The sequence below is a fragment of the Phoca vitulina genome, unplaced genomic scaffold, assembly GCF_004348235.1.
Source record: "Phoca vitulina isolate PV1807 unplaced genomic scaffold, GSC_HSeal_1.0 scaffold8, whole genome shotgun sequence".
In the NCBI taxonomy this organism is placed as follows: Eukaryota; Metazoa; Chordata; class Mammalia; order Carnivora; family Phocidae; genus Phoca; species Phoca vitulina.
The window spans coordinates 46,612,594-46,627,105 of record NW_022589711.1 but is presented as its reverse complement, the minus strand read 5'-3'; the positions used below and the strand labels follow the sequence as shown (position 1 = coordinate 46,627,105).

General features: G+C 44.0%; 1 protein-coding gene across 1 annotated transcript in view; it reads left to right on the top strand.

Moving 5' to 3' along the window:
• MUC13 (mucin 13, cell surface associated) overlaps window positions 1-14,512 on the top strand; it is a 55,242-nt gene that overhangs the window by 23,745 nt on the left and 16,985 nt on the right. Inside the window, exon 2 of the mRNA XM_032406252.1 lies at window positions 13,897-14,172. Coding sequence (XP_032262143.1) covers window positions 13,897-14,172 — 276 coding nt within the window. The remainder of the gene's footprint in view (window positions 1-13,896; window positions 14,173-14,512) is intronic.

Sequence of the window (14,512 nt, the reverse complement as noted above, 5' to 3'; positions counted from 1 at the left end):
ACAAGCCTGATCAAGAGCCGCATGCTCTTCCGACTGAGCCAGCCAGGCGCCCTGCTTGTATCAGATACGGAAGCTAGTATCCTGACTTACCCTACCATAAAGCAGTTTGATGGCTTAGCAGCTGTGAAGTTTTATTGGAAGTTTTTGAGCGCAGGGCTGAGATTAAAATCTGAGTGAGAAGAACCACTCCCAACCACTATTATCAAACAAGAATGGCTTTTGAAGGTATCTTTTGCTGAAAACATAATAATGGCTCCTAATAAACTCAACTTACAATCACAAGGCAAAACAGCACTTACATGCAGATTTTATACTGTGGTAAAGTCATTTTAACAACTAAAGTTGTATAATTCACAAGTAAAGTATAGCTGTTTTGACCATGAGGTCGAAAGTTAAAATGAGAAGCCAGATCTTCCTTCCCATACAAATTTGTAGCCAACATATTTTTTGAACTTGAACTACAATTCCAGTGGTGTTTTTCAGACTTCATCACAAGAAGAAAATTTCCATATTCCAAAATCTGTTTTATTACGTAATTGAGAAGAGCATCTTCCTAAATTTCAATTGGAAGTGATTAATTTACAGTATAAGGACATGCTAAAAGGCAACCACCAATAGAAGAATTTAACAGAATTCTATAACTGCCTTCCAAGCCATGAATATACTTAATTAAAATTCCGTGTTCACGGGCTGATGTCAGCATTTGGCAGGACCTATCTGTGTGGACAGACATTCTCAAAATGAAATACATAAAATTTCATTATAAATCAGCATTAACAATTGAACATTTGTGATCAATTTTGATGATTGGGAACCTGATTTTGAACCTCAATTAAGCAAAATATTTATCCCCGCCAAAGAATTCCACTCTTCTATTAGTAAACCAGTATTATCAAAAATTGTGCTCGATTATTATTATATTTTAAATTTCATCAATAAAATTTATTTTGGAAATTTATTTTCTTTCCTCTGTAAATGTCTACATAATATCGTCAATTTTGCTTCTTGGCCCACAAAGCCTAAAATCTAGCTCTTTACAGAAAGTGTTTGCTAAGCCTGATCTAAGTCACAGTCCCACCTGTGCTATTATGGTAGTAAATCTACTTAATGGTTTTGAGTTAATAAGTTTAAAGTGTATAGAATGGTGGCATGTGGTAGGTGTTTTTTCAAAGGAATTTATTAACACTAGTAGCTATATTTCGATAGCTCTTCTGAACTATACAGAATTGAGAATTGTGGTCCTTACAAAAGGTTATCTGTGGGTGAATAAAACGTCCTTTCAGACAGCCCTCTTTAAAAGTGCACTGGGGCAGTTTCTACCTAATCCACCCCTGCTCAATTTATTTATTTGTTTGTTTGTTTCTCAAATTTTTTTATTTTTATTTTTTTTAAGATTTTATTTATTTATTTGAGAGAGAGAGCATGAGCAGGGGTGGAGGGAGAGGGAGAAACTGACTCCCCACTGAGTGCAGAGCCCAATGTGGGGCTCGATCCCAGAACCCTGAAATCATGACCTGAGTCGAAGGCAGATGCTTAACCGACTAAGCCACCCAGGCACCCCTGGGCTCACTTTTTAAAATGTTCTTCTTCTTTTTCTCCTTTTCCTCCTCCTCCTTCTTCTTTGTTTTCTTCCTTCCTTTCTTTCTTTCTTTTTTTTTTTGGTAGCAGCTTTATTGAGATATAATTTATATACCATACAATTCACTCATTGAATTCAATGCATCACCACAACCAATTTTAGAACATTTCCATCATCCCAGAAAGAAACCTGTACTTTCTCAGCCATCATCCTCCAATCCTCCCACCTCCCCCACAGCCCTAGGCCATAACTAATCCACTTTCTGTCTCCACAGATTTGCCCGCTCTGGACATTTAATATAAATGGAATCATCTGATATGTGGTCTTTTGTGACTGGCTTGTTTTACTCAGCATAATATTTTCAAGCTTTATCCACATGGTAGCAAGTATCAGTACCTCTTTTTTATGACAGAACAATATTCCATTGTATGGATATACCAATTTTGTTTATTCATCAGCTGATGGACATTGAGCTCTTTCTGCCTTTTGGCTGTTATGAATAATGAGCATTCATGTGTAAGTTTTTGTGTGGACATATTGTCATTTCTCTTAGGAATACACCAAGAAGGAGAATTGCTGGGTCACATGGTAACTTACGTCTAACTCTGAGGAATCATCAGACTGTTTTCCAAAGTGGCTGCACCAATTTTGCATTTCTACCAGCGGTATACGAGGGTTCTGATTTCACATCTTCACCAACACTTGCAATTATTGTTTGTTTTTTGTTATTATTATTGCCATCCTACTGACTGTAAAGTGTATCTAGCTCGTTTTTAATTCTCTGAGATGAGGTGCTGGGCAAAACCACCTTCCTCACCACTCCATGCTGGGTCCATGTGGAGACACCACCCTGGGAACCCAGCTCTGAGAGCCTACCAGGGCGTTGCCACTAAAACTTAGTTTTTCTCAGAGGAGAAAAGGCTCCCAGAGATTGTGCCCCACTGGTAGTTTTTCAGTTCACAAACCCACACATTTACTTGACCCTCTGAGAAGGCATTATTGGGAACCGTGGAAATATTTTTCAAAGGACTGCAAATACTTACAGGCAGATGATTACTAGGGAGCTTGACCCAGCAGGATGAGATCGCTTCTGGAGAGAAGTTCTGCGGAGACCACTGCCCACTTCCCACCCTCCATCCCAATGATTTACAAAGACACTAGCAGCCTTCTGGGGAGAGGAACCAGGGCCACCGGGGCAGGAGGTCAGAAGGGACAGTAGTTTCTGGTTCTGCCCTGGGAGGCAGCTGCTTCCCTGAGTGGGGCAGAAATGGGGATTTTTGTCCCTGTCAACCTTAAAAATAAAATAGCCAGTTATTTTACCAGCAAAATGAGTGTATGTAGGAATGACAGAAGAATTGGAAACTACGGCAGACCGCAGGCAAGTCCAGAGACAAAGGGAAGGGAAAGTCAGCTTCTGTTAGCTTTTAGGAGGAAATCAGGGAGGGTTCTTTTGAACACAAGTTCATTGGAGAAGAACAAGAGTTGGAGGTTGTGGCCGTTTCTCATTGGCTGCGTGGTTAGTGTTGTAGCTGGGGCAGGGATCATCCTTCTTTTCCTTAAAAGCAGGTGATAAAATTCCTATGTGAAAAGCTGTCCTCCCTTTTCAAGATAAGAATGATCTTCCTTCTTCCTGCTGGTTATATAGGCTGCTAGGAATGGTACGTGCGTGAGAGCACCCCTTCAGGGCTCACGCACCCCTTCAGGGCTTCCCAGCTCGGTTTTAAATGAGGCCTCTTTCATTTTCACACCCCTGAGGAAAGTCGGCCAGGGGAGGGCTATTGCGTGCCCGCTGGGTGCTGGCTTCTGCCGGGTGTCGCACTTACTGGGTTTCGAGGTGAGCTCTTCCATTATACACGCTCCCACCACATCCTGAATATGTCCGTCAGAGCACTTTGCACAGAGTTATCTCAGAAATGCTCATTTCAGTTCATCACTATAACCTCAGAGCCTGGGACAGTGTCTGGCACATAAAGATACTCTTAAAGTGGGGGTGCCTGGGTGGCTCAGTCGGTTAAGCGTCTGCCTTCGGCTCAGGTCATGATCCCAGGGTCCTGGGATCGAGCCCCACATCAGGCTCCCTGCTCCGCGGGATGCCTGCTTCTCCCTCTCCCACTCCCCCTGCTTGTGTTCCCTCTCTCGCTGTGTCTCTCTCTGTCAAATAAATAAATAAAATCTTAAAAAAAAAAAAAGATATTCTTAAAGTATTTGGTGAATGAAGGAAATAATGTAAACTCAATACTGCCTGGTGGAACCTAAGTCCAATACTTCCCCGTATACGTTATTTTGTAGTTTATTCACACTTAGTAAAAATAACAGTATTGTTGAAATTTTCCTTTGTGTTGATGACTACACAATATTTTTCTCAAGAATTTACCAAACTTTTTTTTTTTAAAGATTGATTTATTTATTTGACAGAAACAGCGAGAGAGGGAACACAAGCAGGGGGGGTGGGAGAGGGAGAAGCAGGCTTCCTGCTGAGCAGGGAGCCTGATGTGGGGCTCGATCCCAGGACCCTGGGATCATGACCCCAGTCGAAGGCACACGCTTAACGACTGAGCCACCCAGGTGCCCCCCCCAAACTTGTTTAAACCAAGTTCAGCTTTTGGATATCTATATAGTTTTGCTTTTTTTTTTTTTTAAGATTTTATTTACTTATTTGAGAGAGGAGAGCATGAGTGGGGGGCGGGGGTAGAGGGAGAAGGAGAAGCAGACTCCCCGCTGAGCAGGGAGCCTGACAGGGGGCTCAATCCCAGGATGCTGAGATCAAGACCTGAGGCAAAGGCAGACACTTAACTAACTGAGCCACCCAGGTGCCCCGTTTTACATTTTTTCTTTGAAAAATAATGGTGATACATCCTTGTGCAAATGTCTTTGAGCACATGTCTAACTATTTCCTTAAGACAAATTCCTAGAATGGAATTGCTGGTCAAGGGATATGTCCATTTTCTTTTCTTTCTTTTTTAATTGAAGTATAATTAACATACAGTGTTATATTAGTTTCAGGTGTACAATATAGATTCAACAATTCTATACATCACCCAGTGCTCATCAAGGTAAATGTTCTCTTTAATCCCCATCACCTCCTTCACCCATCCCCCCACCAGCCTCCCCGCTGGTAACCATCAGTTTGTTTGCTGTAGTTACAAGTCTGTTTCCTGGTTTGTCTTTTTTTTTTTTCTTTGTTTGTTCTTTGTTTTGTTTCTTAAATTCCACATATGAGTGAAAGCATATAGTATTTGTCTATGACTGACTTATTTTACTTAGCACAATACCCTCTAGGTCCATCCATGTTGTTGCAAATGGCAAGATCTCACCCTTTTTTTATGGCCAAATAATATTCCATTGCGTATATATCATATATATACCATATCTTCTTTCTCCATTCATCTATGGATGGACACTAGAGTTGCTTCCATATCTTGGCTATTGTAAATAATGCTGCAATAAACATAGGGGAGCATGTATCTTTTCAAATTAGTGTTTTCATTTCTTTAGGTAAATACCCAGTAGTGGAATTACTGAATCATACAGTAATTCTATTTTTAATTCTTGATTTCCTCTTTGATTTCTTGGTTGACCCATTCATTGTTTAGTAGCATGTTATTTACCCTCCAGGTATTTGTGGTCTTTCCACGTTTTTTCTTGTGATTGATTTCTAGCTTCCTACCGCTGTGGTCAGAAAGATGCATGATAGGATCTCAATCTTTAATTTATTGAGACTTGTTTTGTGGCCTAACATGTGAGTTTGGCGGCTGGGACTGCAGGCACACTGGTGTGTGTCGGTATCTTCCCCACTCCAGGGCAGGAGCTGCTTTGGAGGGACTTGTGCTGAGTGGTGCAAGTTGGGTGGGGCGGCTCTGCAGGAGACCTTGGGGGTGGGGCGCACGGTGCTAGCCAGGTGGTGGAGAGTGTTCCTGCTGGTTCGGCAAGTGTCCTGCTGTCCAGGCTGGAGGGTGGAGAGGGGAAAGGTGCCTTCAGCTGTTTAGTTCTTGGAGAAAGCTCCTTAAGAACCCTGCCCCTCCAGCACCCGTTCTGAGGTTAGTAAATAAATCTCCTTCACATATACCCTGGGCACTGTTCAGACTGCTGCTTCTCTGCTCTATCTCCGTGGGGTTGTTATGCTGGCTCTTAAAGGGCAGGGACTCCGTTTCCTCTCGCCCTCAGCTCTCCCAGAGCTAAGCCCACTGAGTTTTAAAGTACCCAGAGTTAAGCCCTGATTATTATAATACTTGAAAAGTTAAGCCCCACTGGTTTTAAAGTCAAATGTTATGGGGACCCATCTTCCCAGTGCAGGTCTCCCATGCCCGGGGTGGTGTCCGATCATCTCACGTTGCCGTGCTTGTATCCCTCCAGCTTGTGGTTAGTCCTGCTGGGGTTTGGTTCCCGACCTGTCTCTGCCCCTCCTACCCTTCTTGCTGTGGCCTCTCTATAGTTCACTGCGGAAAGTCTGTCCTGCCGGTCTTCGGGTTGTTTTCAGAGTTAGTTGTGCTAATCTGGCTGTAATCTCAGCGTGTCTATGGGACGAGATGGGCTCAGGATCCTCCTACTCTGCCATCTTTTCCAGAAGTTGGGGTATGTCCATTTTTAAAGGTCTGTAAAACGTACTGCCAACTTTCTCTTCCCTCAAAGGCTGTGTATAAGGTCTATTTGTTGCACACCATTGCCAACAGCAATTTTTATTATTCTTTAAATCTTTGCCCTAAAACAGGCCTATGGTCATAGGATCTAATTGGTTCCTAGTGCTGAGCAGCCTCTCAGGGAATTGCTTGTGAGTACATGCTGAGGTTTTATTTCAAATTTGTCATAGAGAAAACCATTCCTTAGAAAGCCAAGTCAAAAATTCCTTCTTAGAAGAGACATTTTTTTTTAAGATTTTATTCATTTATTAGAGAAAGAGAGCAAGCACAGAAGGGGGGGAGGGGCAGAGGGAGACAGAGAAACAGACTCCCCATTGAGGGCTGAGCCCAACATGGGGTTCAATCCCAGGACCCCAGGATCATGACCTGAGCCAAAGGCAGATGCTTGACCAGCTTAACCAACTGAGCCACGCAGGCACCCCAGAAGAGACATTTCATATGTTAACTTGACCAACAAAAAGAATGTCTGGTTAAAGATTAATGGGATAGTTGCCAGTTGAGTTTAAGCCTTGAATGTCAAGTTAAACGTCATTGACCTCCCCCATGACTGACAGTTGGGGGGTGTAGGAGCCAAATTCCCAAGAATAGGCACTTACCTGATTAAATTCCATTAGAAAACAACAGAGTTCAGCTCCATTGAGGCTTGGTTTAGTTTTCTCTTTGCCTAGTGTAATGTGACATTTTTCATGGTGTTGATATTTTGTATTTCTTTTTTAGTTAACTTACTTGTTTGCTTCCCCACCCCCATAAGTCTGAAGGACCTTTTCTTCAACTCACCCAAGGATGTGTCCTAGCTTGGTGCCTTCTGAATGTCAGACAATTTTGTACCACCTTCAAGATTCTTGGCAAACTACATACTGTCTTTACTCCTTCTTCTAGAATATTGTTCTTGAAATCGGCTTATTTAAGACCTAAATGAATTTGCTGATTATTATTTTTAAGGTTTTATTTATTTATTTGAGAGAGAGAGAGCATGGGGGCTGGTGTGCAGAGGGAGAGGGACAAGCAGACGCCCTGCTGAGCAGGGGACTGATGCAGGGTTCGATCCCAGAGTTGGACCCTGGGATCACGACCTAGCCTGAAGTCAGACGCTCAACTGACTGAGCTACTCAGGCACCCCATGTACCTAAATGAGTTTACTTTTATTTTTTTTAAGATTTTATTTATTTATTTGAGAGAGAGCGCGCACATGAGCAGGAGGGAGGGGCAGAGGGAAAGGGAGAAGCAGACTCCCTCCTGAGCGGGGAGCCTGATGTGGGACTTGACCCCAGGACCCCGGGATCATGACCTGAGCCGAAGGCAGATGCTTAACCGACTGACCCACCCAGGCACCCAAATGAATTTACTTTTAAACTTTACATCATCACCTCAAATAAAAAACTGGTTTCCTTTACCATAAATATTAAGTCACCATAAAATAAATACAATTGTTTTTTGTGTTAGTGGGTTCTGGGTGGCTCTCTCTGCCAAAGGCTCAGCGCCTGGGGTTGCTCTGTCTTCCTTGTAAAGGGAAATACGCAAGCATCAGAGCACAGTTAGATACAGTGGCAGTAAATGTGATCTTCTCCTGGTGTAATCACAATGACCGAACCACATTTTTTTTTTTTTTTTTTAAAGATTTTATTTATTTATTTGAGAGAGAGAGAATGAGAGACAGAGAGCATGAGAGGGAGGAGGGTCAGAGGGAGAAGCAGACTCCCTGACGAGCAGGGAGCCCGATGTGGGACTCGATCCCGGGACTCCAGGATCATGACCTGAGCCGAAGGCAGTCGCTTAACCAACTGAGCCACCCAGGCGCCCCTGACCGAACCACATTTGAAAAGGCAAGTACTTTCCCCCTCCAAGGGAATCAGTGTTTTCTAATGGTGCCCACAGAGCACTTAAAATCATCTTGTGTGCCACGGGCAGACTGGCCATCACACCTGAGCACACACACATCAGAGTTACCTGGAGTCTTGTTAAAACACAGACGGCCGATGCAGTAAGTCTGGGCTGCAGCTAGAAATGTCCATTTCTTTTTTTTTTTTTTAAGATTTTATTTATTCATTTGAGACACAGAGATACAGAGAGAGAGAGAGCATGAGCAGGGAGAGAGGCAGAGGGAGAGGGAGAAGCGGGCTCCCCACTGAGCCAGGAGCCCGATGCGGGGCTCGATCCCAGGACCCTAGGATCATGACCTGAGCCGAAGGCAGACGCTTAACCATCTGAGCCACCCAGGTGCCCCTAGAAATGTCCATTTCTAACAAGTTCCCAAGTCATGGTCCGGGGAACACTTCGGGGGGCCCTGCTCTCATCGAGTCGTCTCTCATCTTAGGAGTCAATGGGCTGGGGAAGCTGACAGGTACAAACCAGAAACCACTGCAACCCCCACACAGGTGCTCACATACTTCCTTCTGTTGATGGCGGGTTTTCCCTGGAAGAGCAACAAGCCGGGGCCCGGCGCTAGCACCCCTAAGAGCAGTGTTATAATCTCCAGAAGCGCTCACTCCTCTCTGAGGACAGCTGGATTACAGTGTCTTTGGGCGGAGAGGGAGTGTCCGCACCTGCCTGGAACCTCGCCGTTGCACCTTTCCGCCAGCAGGTGAGAGGTCAAGCTACTTCCTGGGGAAAGCCCCTCCATCTAGCTCCTCCAAGAGCTTAATTCCAGAAGATAGATAATGGAGTGGTGATGTCAGAGAGGCAGACCGGGGCCTGATCCCCCAGGGAATGTGGATTTTATTCCAAGCGCAACAGCAGAAGTCGGGGGAGCACTGAAGCAGGATAAGGCAAGGAGGGTTCTTGGTGGTCTCCGCTAAAGGAGCTGCTCTCCCCACCTGACCACAGGCCTCCTGTTCATTTCCTCCAGGACCTTCCTCACAATGTTGGTTTGGTTGCCTGTTGCCCACCGTCCACGAGAGCTTTCTTGCTTTGTTCACTCCTCTGTGCCCAGCAGAGCGGCTGGTACCTGGCAGGTGCTTGGTAAACATTTATGGAATAAAGGAAAGAATGGGCAAATGCCATTCAGTTTGCTCGAGGTGCAGGGGCCAGGGAATGCAAAGTAAATGAGGTATAGTCCTGGGTCTTCAGATTCACAGTGTGTTTGGATAACTTATTTTCCAAAAGTTGGTTGTCATAATCGAATGGATTTATAAAAGAGAAAATAAAATTCATAAAGCAATGTGGGGAAAATACTCTTCACTCATTTCAAAGACATGCTACTAGGAAAACAAAATGAAATAACACTCTACATCTTTAAAAATGCTTGCATGGATAATATCCAGTTCTGGTGAGGGTGCAGATAATTTCATAAACTTACAAAGGCTATATTCCCTTCAAACGGAAATTCAGCAACAGATATTAAGAGCTATAAAAAATGGTTTTTGGGGGCGCCTGGGTGGCTCAGTCGGTTAAGTGTCTGCTTTCGGCTCAGGTCATGATCCCAGAGTCCTGGGATGGAGCCCCGCATCGGGCTCCCTGCTCAGTGGGGAGCCTGCTTCTCCCTCTGACCCTCCCCCCCATACTTTCTCTCTCTCTCCTTCACTCTTTCTCAAATAAATAAATAAAATCTTTTAAAATGGGTTTTTTTCACTGAGAAATAACATAAAAAATGACCCTCTGCCTGAGAAATTTACTTCTGGGACTTTATCCTAAGGAAATACTTTCAAATGAATGAAGAATTATATGTATAAACTATTGAAACAACAACATGGATGAATCTCAAAATAATTATGCTGAGTGAAAGAAGCCAGACCAAAAAATAAAAATTCCCAAACCCACTACATCTGTATGATCCCATTTATATAAAATTCTAGAAAATGCAAACTAATCTATAGTGAGAGAAAGCAGATGTGTGGTTACCTCAGACTGGGGGTGTGTGGATGGATGGGCACAAAACTTTTGGGGATTATGAGAATGTTTGATATCTTGATTATGATCATCATTTCATAGGTGTATGCCCATATCATGACTTGAAATATGTGTGGTTTACTTTACATAAATTATACCTCAAGAAAGTTGTAAAAGAAAGGACTGATATACACAACAGTATGGATGAATTTTGAAATCATTGTACTAAGGGGGAGATTCAGACATAGAATAGTACATATCCTATGACTCCATTTATATACAGTTCTAGAAAAAGCAAACTAATCTCTAGTGACAAAAAGCAGGTCCGTCGTTGCCTGGGGTTGGGGGTGGAGGGAGGAATGGGCTGCAAAGGGGCAAGAGGAAGTTTTTGGGTGTGATAGAAATGTTCTGTATGGTGATTATAATGGTGGTTTCACATGTATATACATCTATCAAAACTCAGTTTTACACTTTAAATGGATTCATTTATTGATGTAAATTAGACCTAACTCAATAAAGCAAATTTAAAAAGAAAAAAGAAAAGATGTAAAAGAGGCTTTGATTTAACTTCTGGTGCCAGGAATCCTTCAAGCTGAGAGTAACAGCACGGGCCTTCTTTGTTTGGGAAAAATATTTAAATGGGCCTCTTGGCTATATAAGAGCAAACCCGAAATCCTATTCCTGAGTGGAGACTTTTGGGACAGCAAAGAAGTAACCTGTGTAATAACATAAAAAATTTGTCTTCACTGAGGTCAGAGGTAAAACTCTGGCTAATATTCACGAGGAGTGACTGGACTCATCCCTCTGGCTGGGGCCAGACCCTGGGGGAGCTGGTGTTCTCAGTTGTAGGGAGGGAGGCCTGGGTTAAGAAGCCCCCACTTCAGGGGCCCTGGGGTGGCTCAGTCATTAAGCGTCTGCCTTCGGCTCAGGTCATGATCCCCGGGTCCTCGAATCGAGCCCCGCATTGGGCTCCCTGCTCCGTAGAAGCCTGCTTCTGCTTCTGCTTGTGTTCCCTCTCTCGCTGTGTCTCTCTCTGTCAAATTAATAAAATCTTTAAAAGAAAAAAAAAGAGTGACGGGGCTGGTTCCTGAAATGTGGTGAGAAGTCAGGGGTTCTCAGGGGTTTGGGGACAAGAGGTGAGTAGAGGAGTGGGGAGCAGGCAGCCAGGCCAGCGAACAACCAGGAGTGAAGACAAATAGTCAACTGTTTTTAAGTTTTTCCTTTTTCTGCACTGCATTTCCCACTCCCTGAGCTGTTAACCACTAGCCTTCGGTAAAGTTAGGCTAAATGCTACAGTTGGAGATTGACCATGTTTGAGGGCGTGAATGGGGGGGGCCGCGTCCAGGTGAAGTGCTGTGTGGAGAGCCATGGAAGCCTGGAGACAGCATTACAAAGTTGCTCGAAGTGACCATCAGGGAGGCTGCCCAAAAGCTAGGCCACAGTGTGGGGAACCACAGTAGAGTTCCCCTGGGATTCTTGCAGCTATAGCAGGAGGAAACGGCATCTCCACACTCAAATGGCCGGGAGTGGAGCACAGAGCTCTCATTGGGTGTTCAAAGGAATGGTGACCTCCTAACAGATGGTCGCCCAGGGACATTTGGGATATAAAGAGATTAACTACTCCCCCACCACCCCCCCACCCCACACAACCTCCCAAGGATGTTTAGGCTGTTTTGAGCTATTTTGGACGGTAATAATTTGTATAGAATATTTCGAACAGAAAAATACTCTCTAAGGCCAGGCCCACTTCTTTTATCTCAAAAGCTCAGAAGATAACCATGTTATAGGACCAAACCCTAACAAATAATTGCCTCTGGCTGGCTGACGTCAGTTAATGACTGGAATTTGTACCCAAAAGCGAGTTAAAACTAAAGACGGTTGACGGGAAGTCATTTCCTCCTTGGATTGCCCAGTAAGAACATCTAAAATGAAAGCCCTTGCTCACCTCACTCTTCTCAGCCTCCTTTTTGTAACCTCAGGTAAGAAAACATTTTACAATTTTTCTTAAATGATTGCTATTTTTACATTTTATTTTATTTAAGATTTTATTTGAGAGAGAGAGCGTGTGCAGGCACAACAAGGGGGGAGGGGCAGAGGGAGAGGGAGAAGCCGACTCCCTGCTGAGCAGAGAGCCCGATGCTGGACCCTGGGATCATGACCTGAGCCAAAGGCAGACACTTAACTGAGCCACCCAGGTGCCCAACATTTTACAATTTTTAATTCTTTTAATCACGTTTGCTGTCTTGGAGATAGAACCAGCAGGCTTAAGGTACCAATTCCATGGCCCAGCAGGCTATTTTCTGACTCTGTTCAAAGACGTATGGCATTTCAGTCTGTGGTGAAGGAAGACAGAGCAGAAGTCAAGGGGCCTCTGGACTATGGGGTGTGGGGTTCAGCAAGTCAGAGATTTGTCCTCCAGAGTTCCTCAGGCCATACAAGAACAGATCAGTAGGTGTCAAGGGCCTGGTGCCCAGTAGCCTTTCCTTTGGCCCCCAAAGGGCCTGGTTTAATCTCTGGTTCTAGCATCCAGAGTCTTTTGTCCCCTTCCACATGGGAATTAAGGCTTACCTCTGGGCAAATCCCTAAACCCCTCTGGGTATTGGTGGGCTCTTCTGTCAAATGTGGATGCTCATATCAATTTCACAGTTACTATCTGGCACAGGGTAAGCCCTTGTTAGATGAAAGAGAAGCGGAACTAGGTCAAGATGATGCCCTGGTGAACTGTTTTCTTGCTCCTGGAAGAGCGATTGTTTATCTCTTCAACCTTTAATGATTATTTGAGCCAGGCCCTGTTGAAGGTGAAGAGCCAGATTCTGCCAGCCTGGGGCTCACAGACCCAGGGGCCATCAGCAGGTTTTTGTTTGTTTGTTTGTTTTGTTTTTTAAATATCTGAGGGTTTAGGAATTGCTTCCTCACTAAAACCTTTTTTTTCCCTCACTAAAGCATTTAATATTTTTTTAAACTGGTTGTCAGTGTCAGAGTTCTTTGAGACAATGAAGGGTTCTAGAAGACTAATCACTGGACCACTAAGTGTTTACTACGCCATGTGTCCAAGGGTTCCTAAGAGTTGAAAAAAGGCAACTCTGATGATCACCGTAGCCCTTAGGGCAAAGATCATCTCTCTTCATTTTACTCTTTAAAAAAATAATATGTCTAAAATTACTAATGGGTAAATAACACTAGAAAAAAAATTGGGGGAGGAAGTTTAATACACACTTACCTAAGTATTTTTATTTCATCATTCTTTTAAACACACCCCTTTCCCAACCCTCCCTAAAATGCCGTATAAATGGGAAATGAGGACAATTGCCTTAAACTGTAAAGACAAAAGGAGGCCACTTTCAGGTCATAACAGCGCCCCCTGCTGGCGCTTTCAGTTGTCCTCACAGAGGACTACTCAGGAGTGTTAAACCCAGATTCATAAAGTTCTGCAACTGCAGGCAGAAGCAATGTTACTTCTTGGTACTCATTTTCATACATATTAACTTTTTGTAACAGATTTCGGTAACACTTTTCCGGTTTTGTCTGTTTAATTTTTAATTTTATTTATTTGTCAGAGAGAGAGAGAGTACAAGCAGGGGGAGGGGCAGGCTGAGGGAGAAGCAGACTCCCCACTGAGCAGGGAGCCGGATGCGGGGCTCAGTCCCAGGACCCTGGGATCATGACCTGAGCTGAAGGCAGATGCTTAACCGACTGAGCCACCCAGGTGCCCCATGTACTTTCATTTTTAATGTAGTCAACTGTATTTGTTTTTCAGAAAAGAATGATTGGGTCCTAACTAGTTTTAAATAATAGCAATTGCCATTATGTATTGAATGTTCTGTCTTCTGAAACTTGGTATCTCTGTTCCCCCAGCAGCCCAGTCAAGCATACCTGCCCTCAGTTCAATCACGAATGACAGTACTCATTCCACAACTGCTACCACCACAACTTCTACTACCACCACACCATCTACTACTCCCACCACACTAGCTTCATCTAATTCTACTACCACCACACCGTCTACTACTCCCACCACACTAGCTTCATCTAATTCTACTACCACCACACCATCTACTACTCCCACCACACTAGCTTCATCTACTTCTACTACCGCCACACCAACTCCATCTACTTCAGTTTCTGTATCAAGTACAGTTCCAGTCTCCACTGTCAGGTCTACAGAAAGTAAATCAAGCACAGTTGCAAAAACATCACCTATAGGTAACACCACCACTAAGACCACCTCACCTGTAAGTGGTAACTCAAGCTCAATTGCTCCTTCTCCAACAACACAAATGAGCAATAATGGATCGACCGTCACCCCAATCACGCAAAATAATTCCTCAGAGGCTGTTACTCCAGTGACTTCTGGCAACGTCACTTCGTCCAAGATCAGCACCACAAACTCCCGTCCCACAGGTAAGAGCGATTCCTTCCCTCAAAGACTGCTTACTTGTGGAGTCAGGGCGTTGTGGAGGATGGTGGGTAA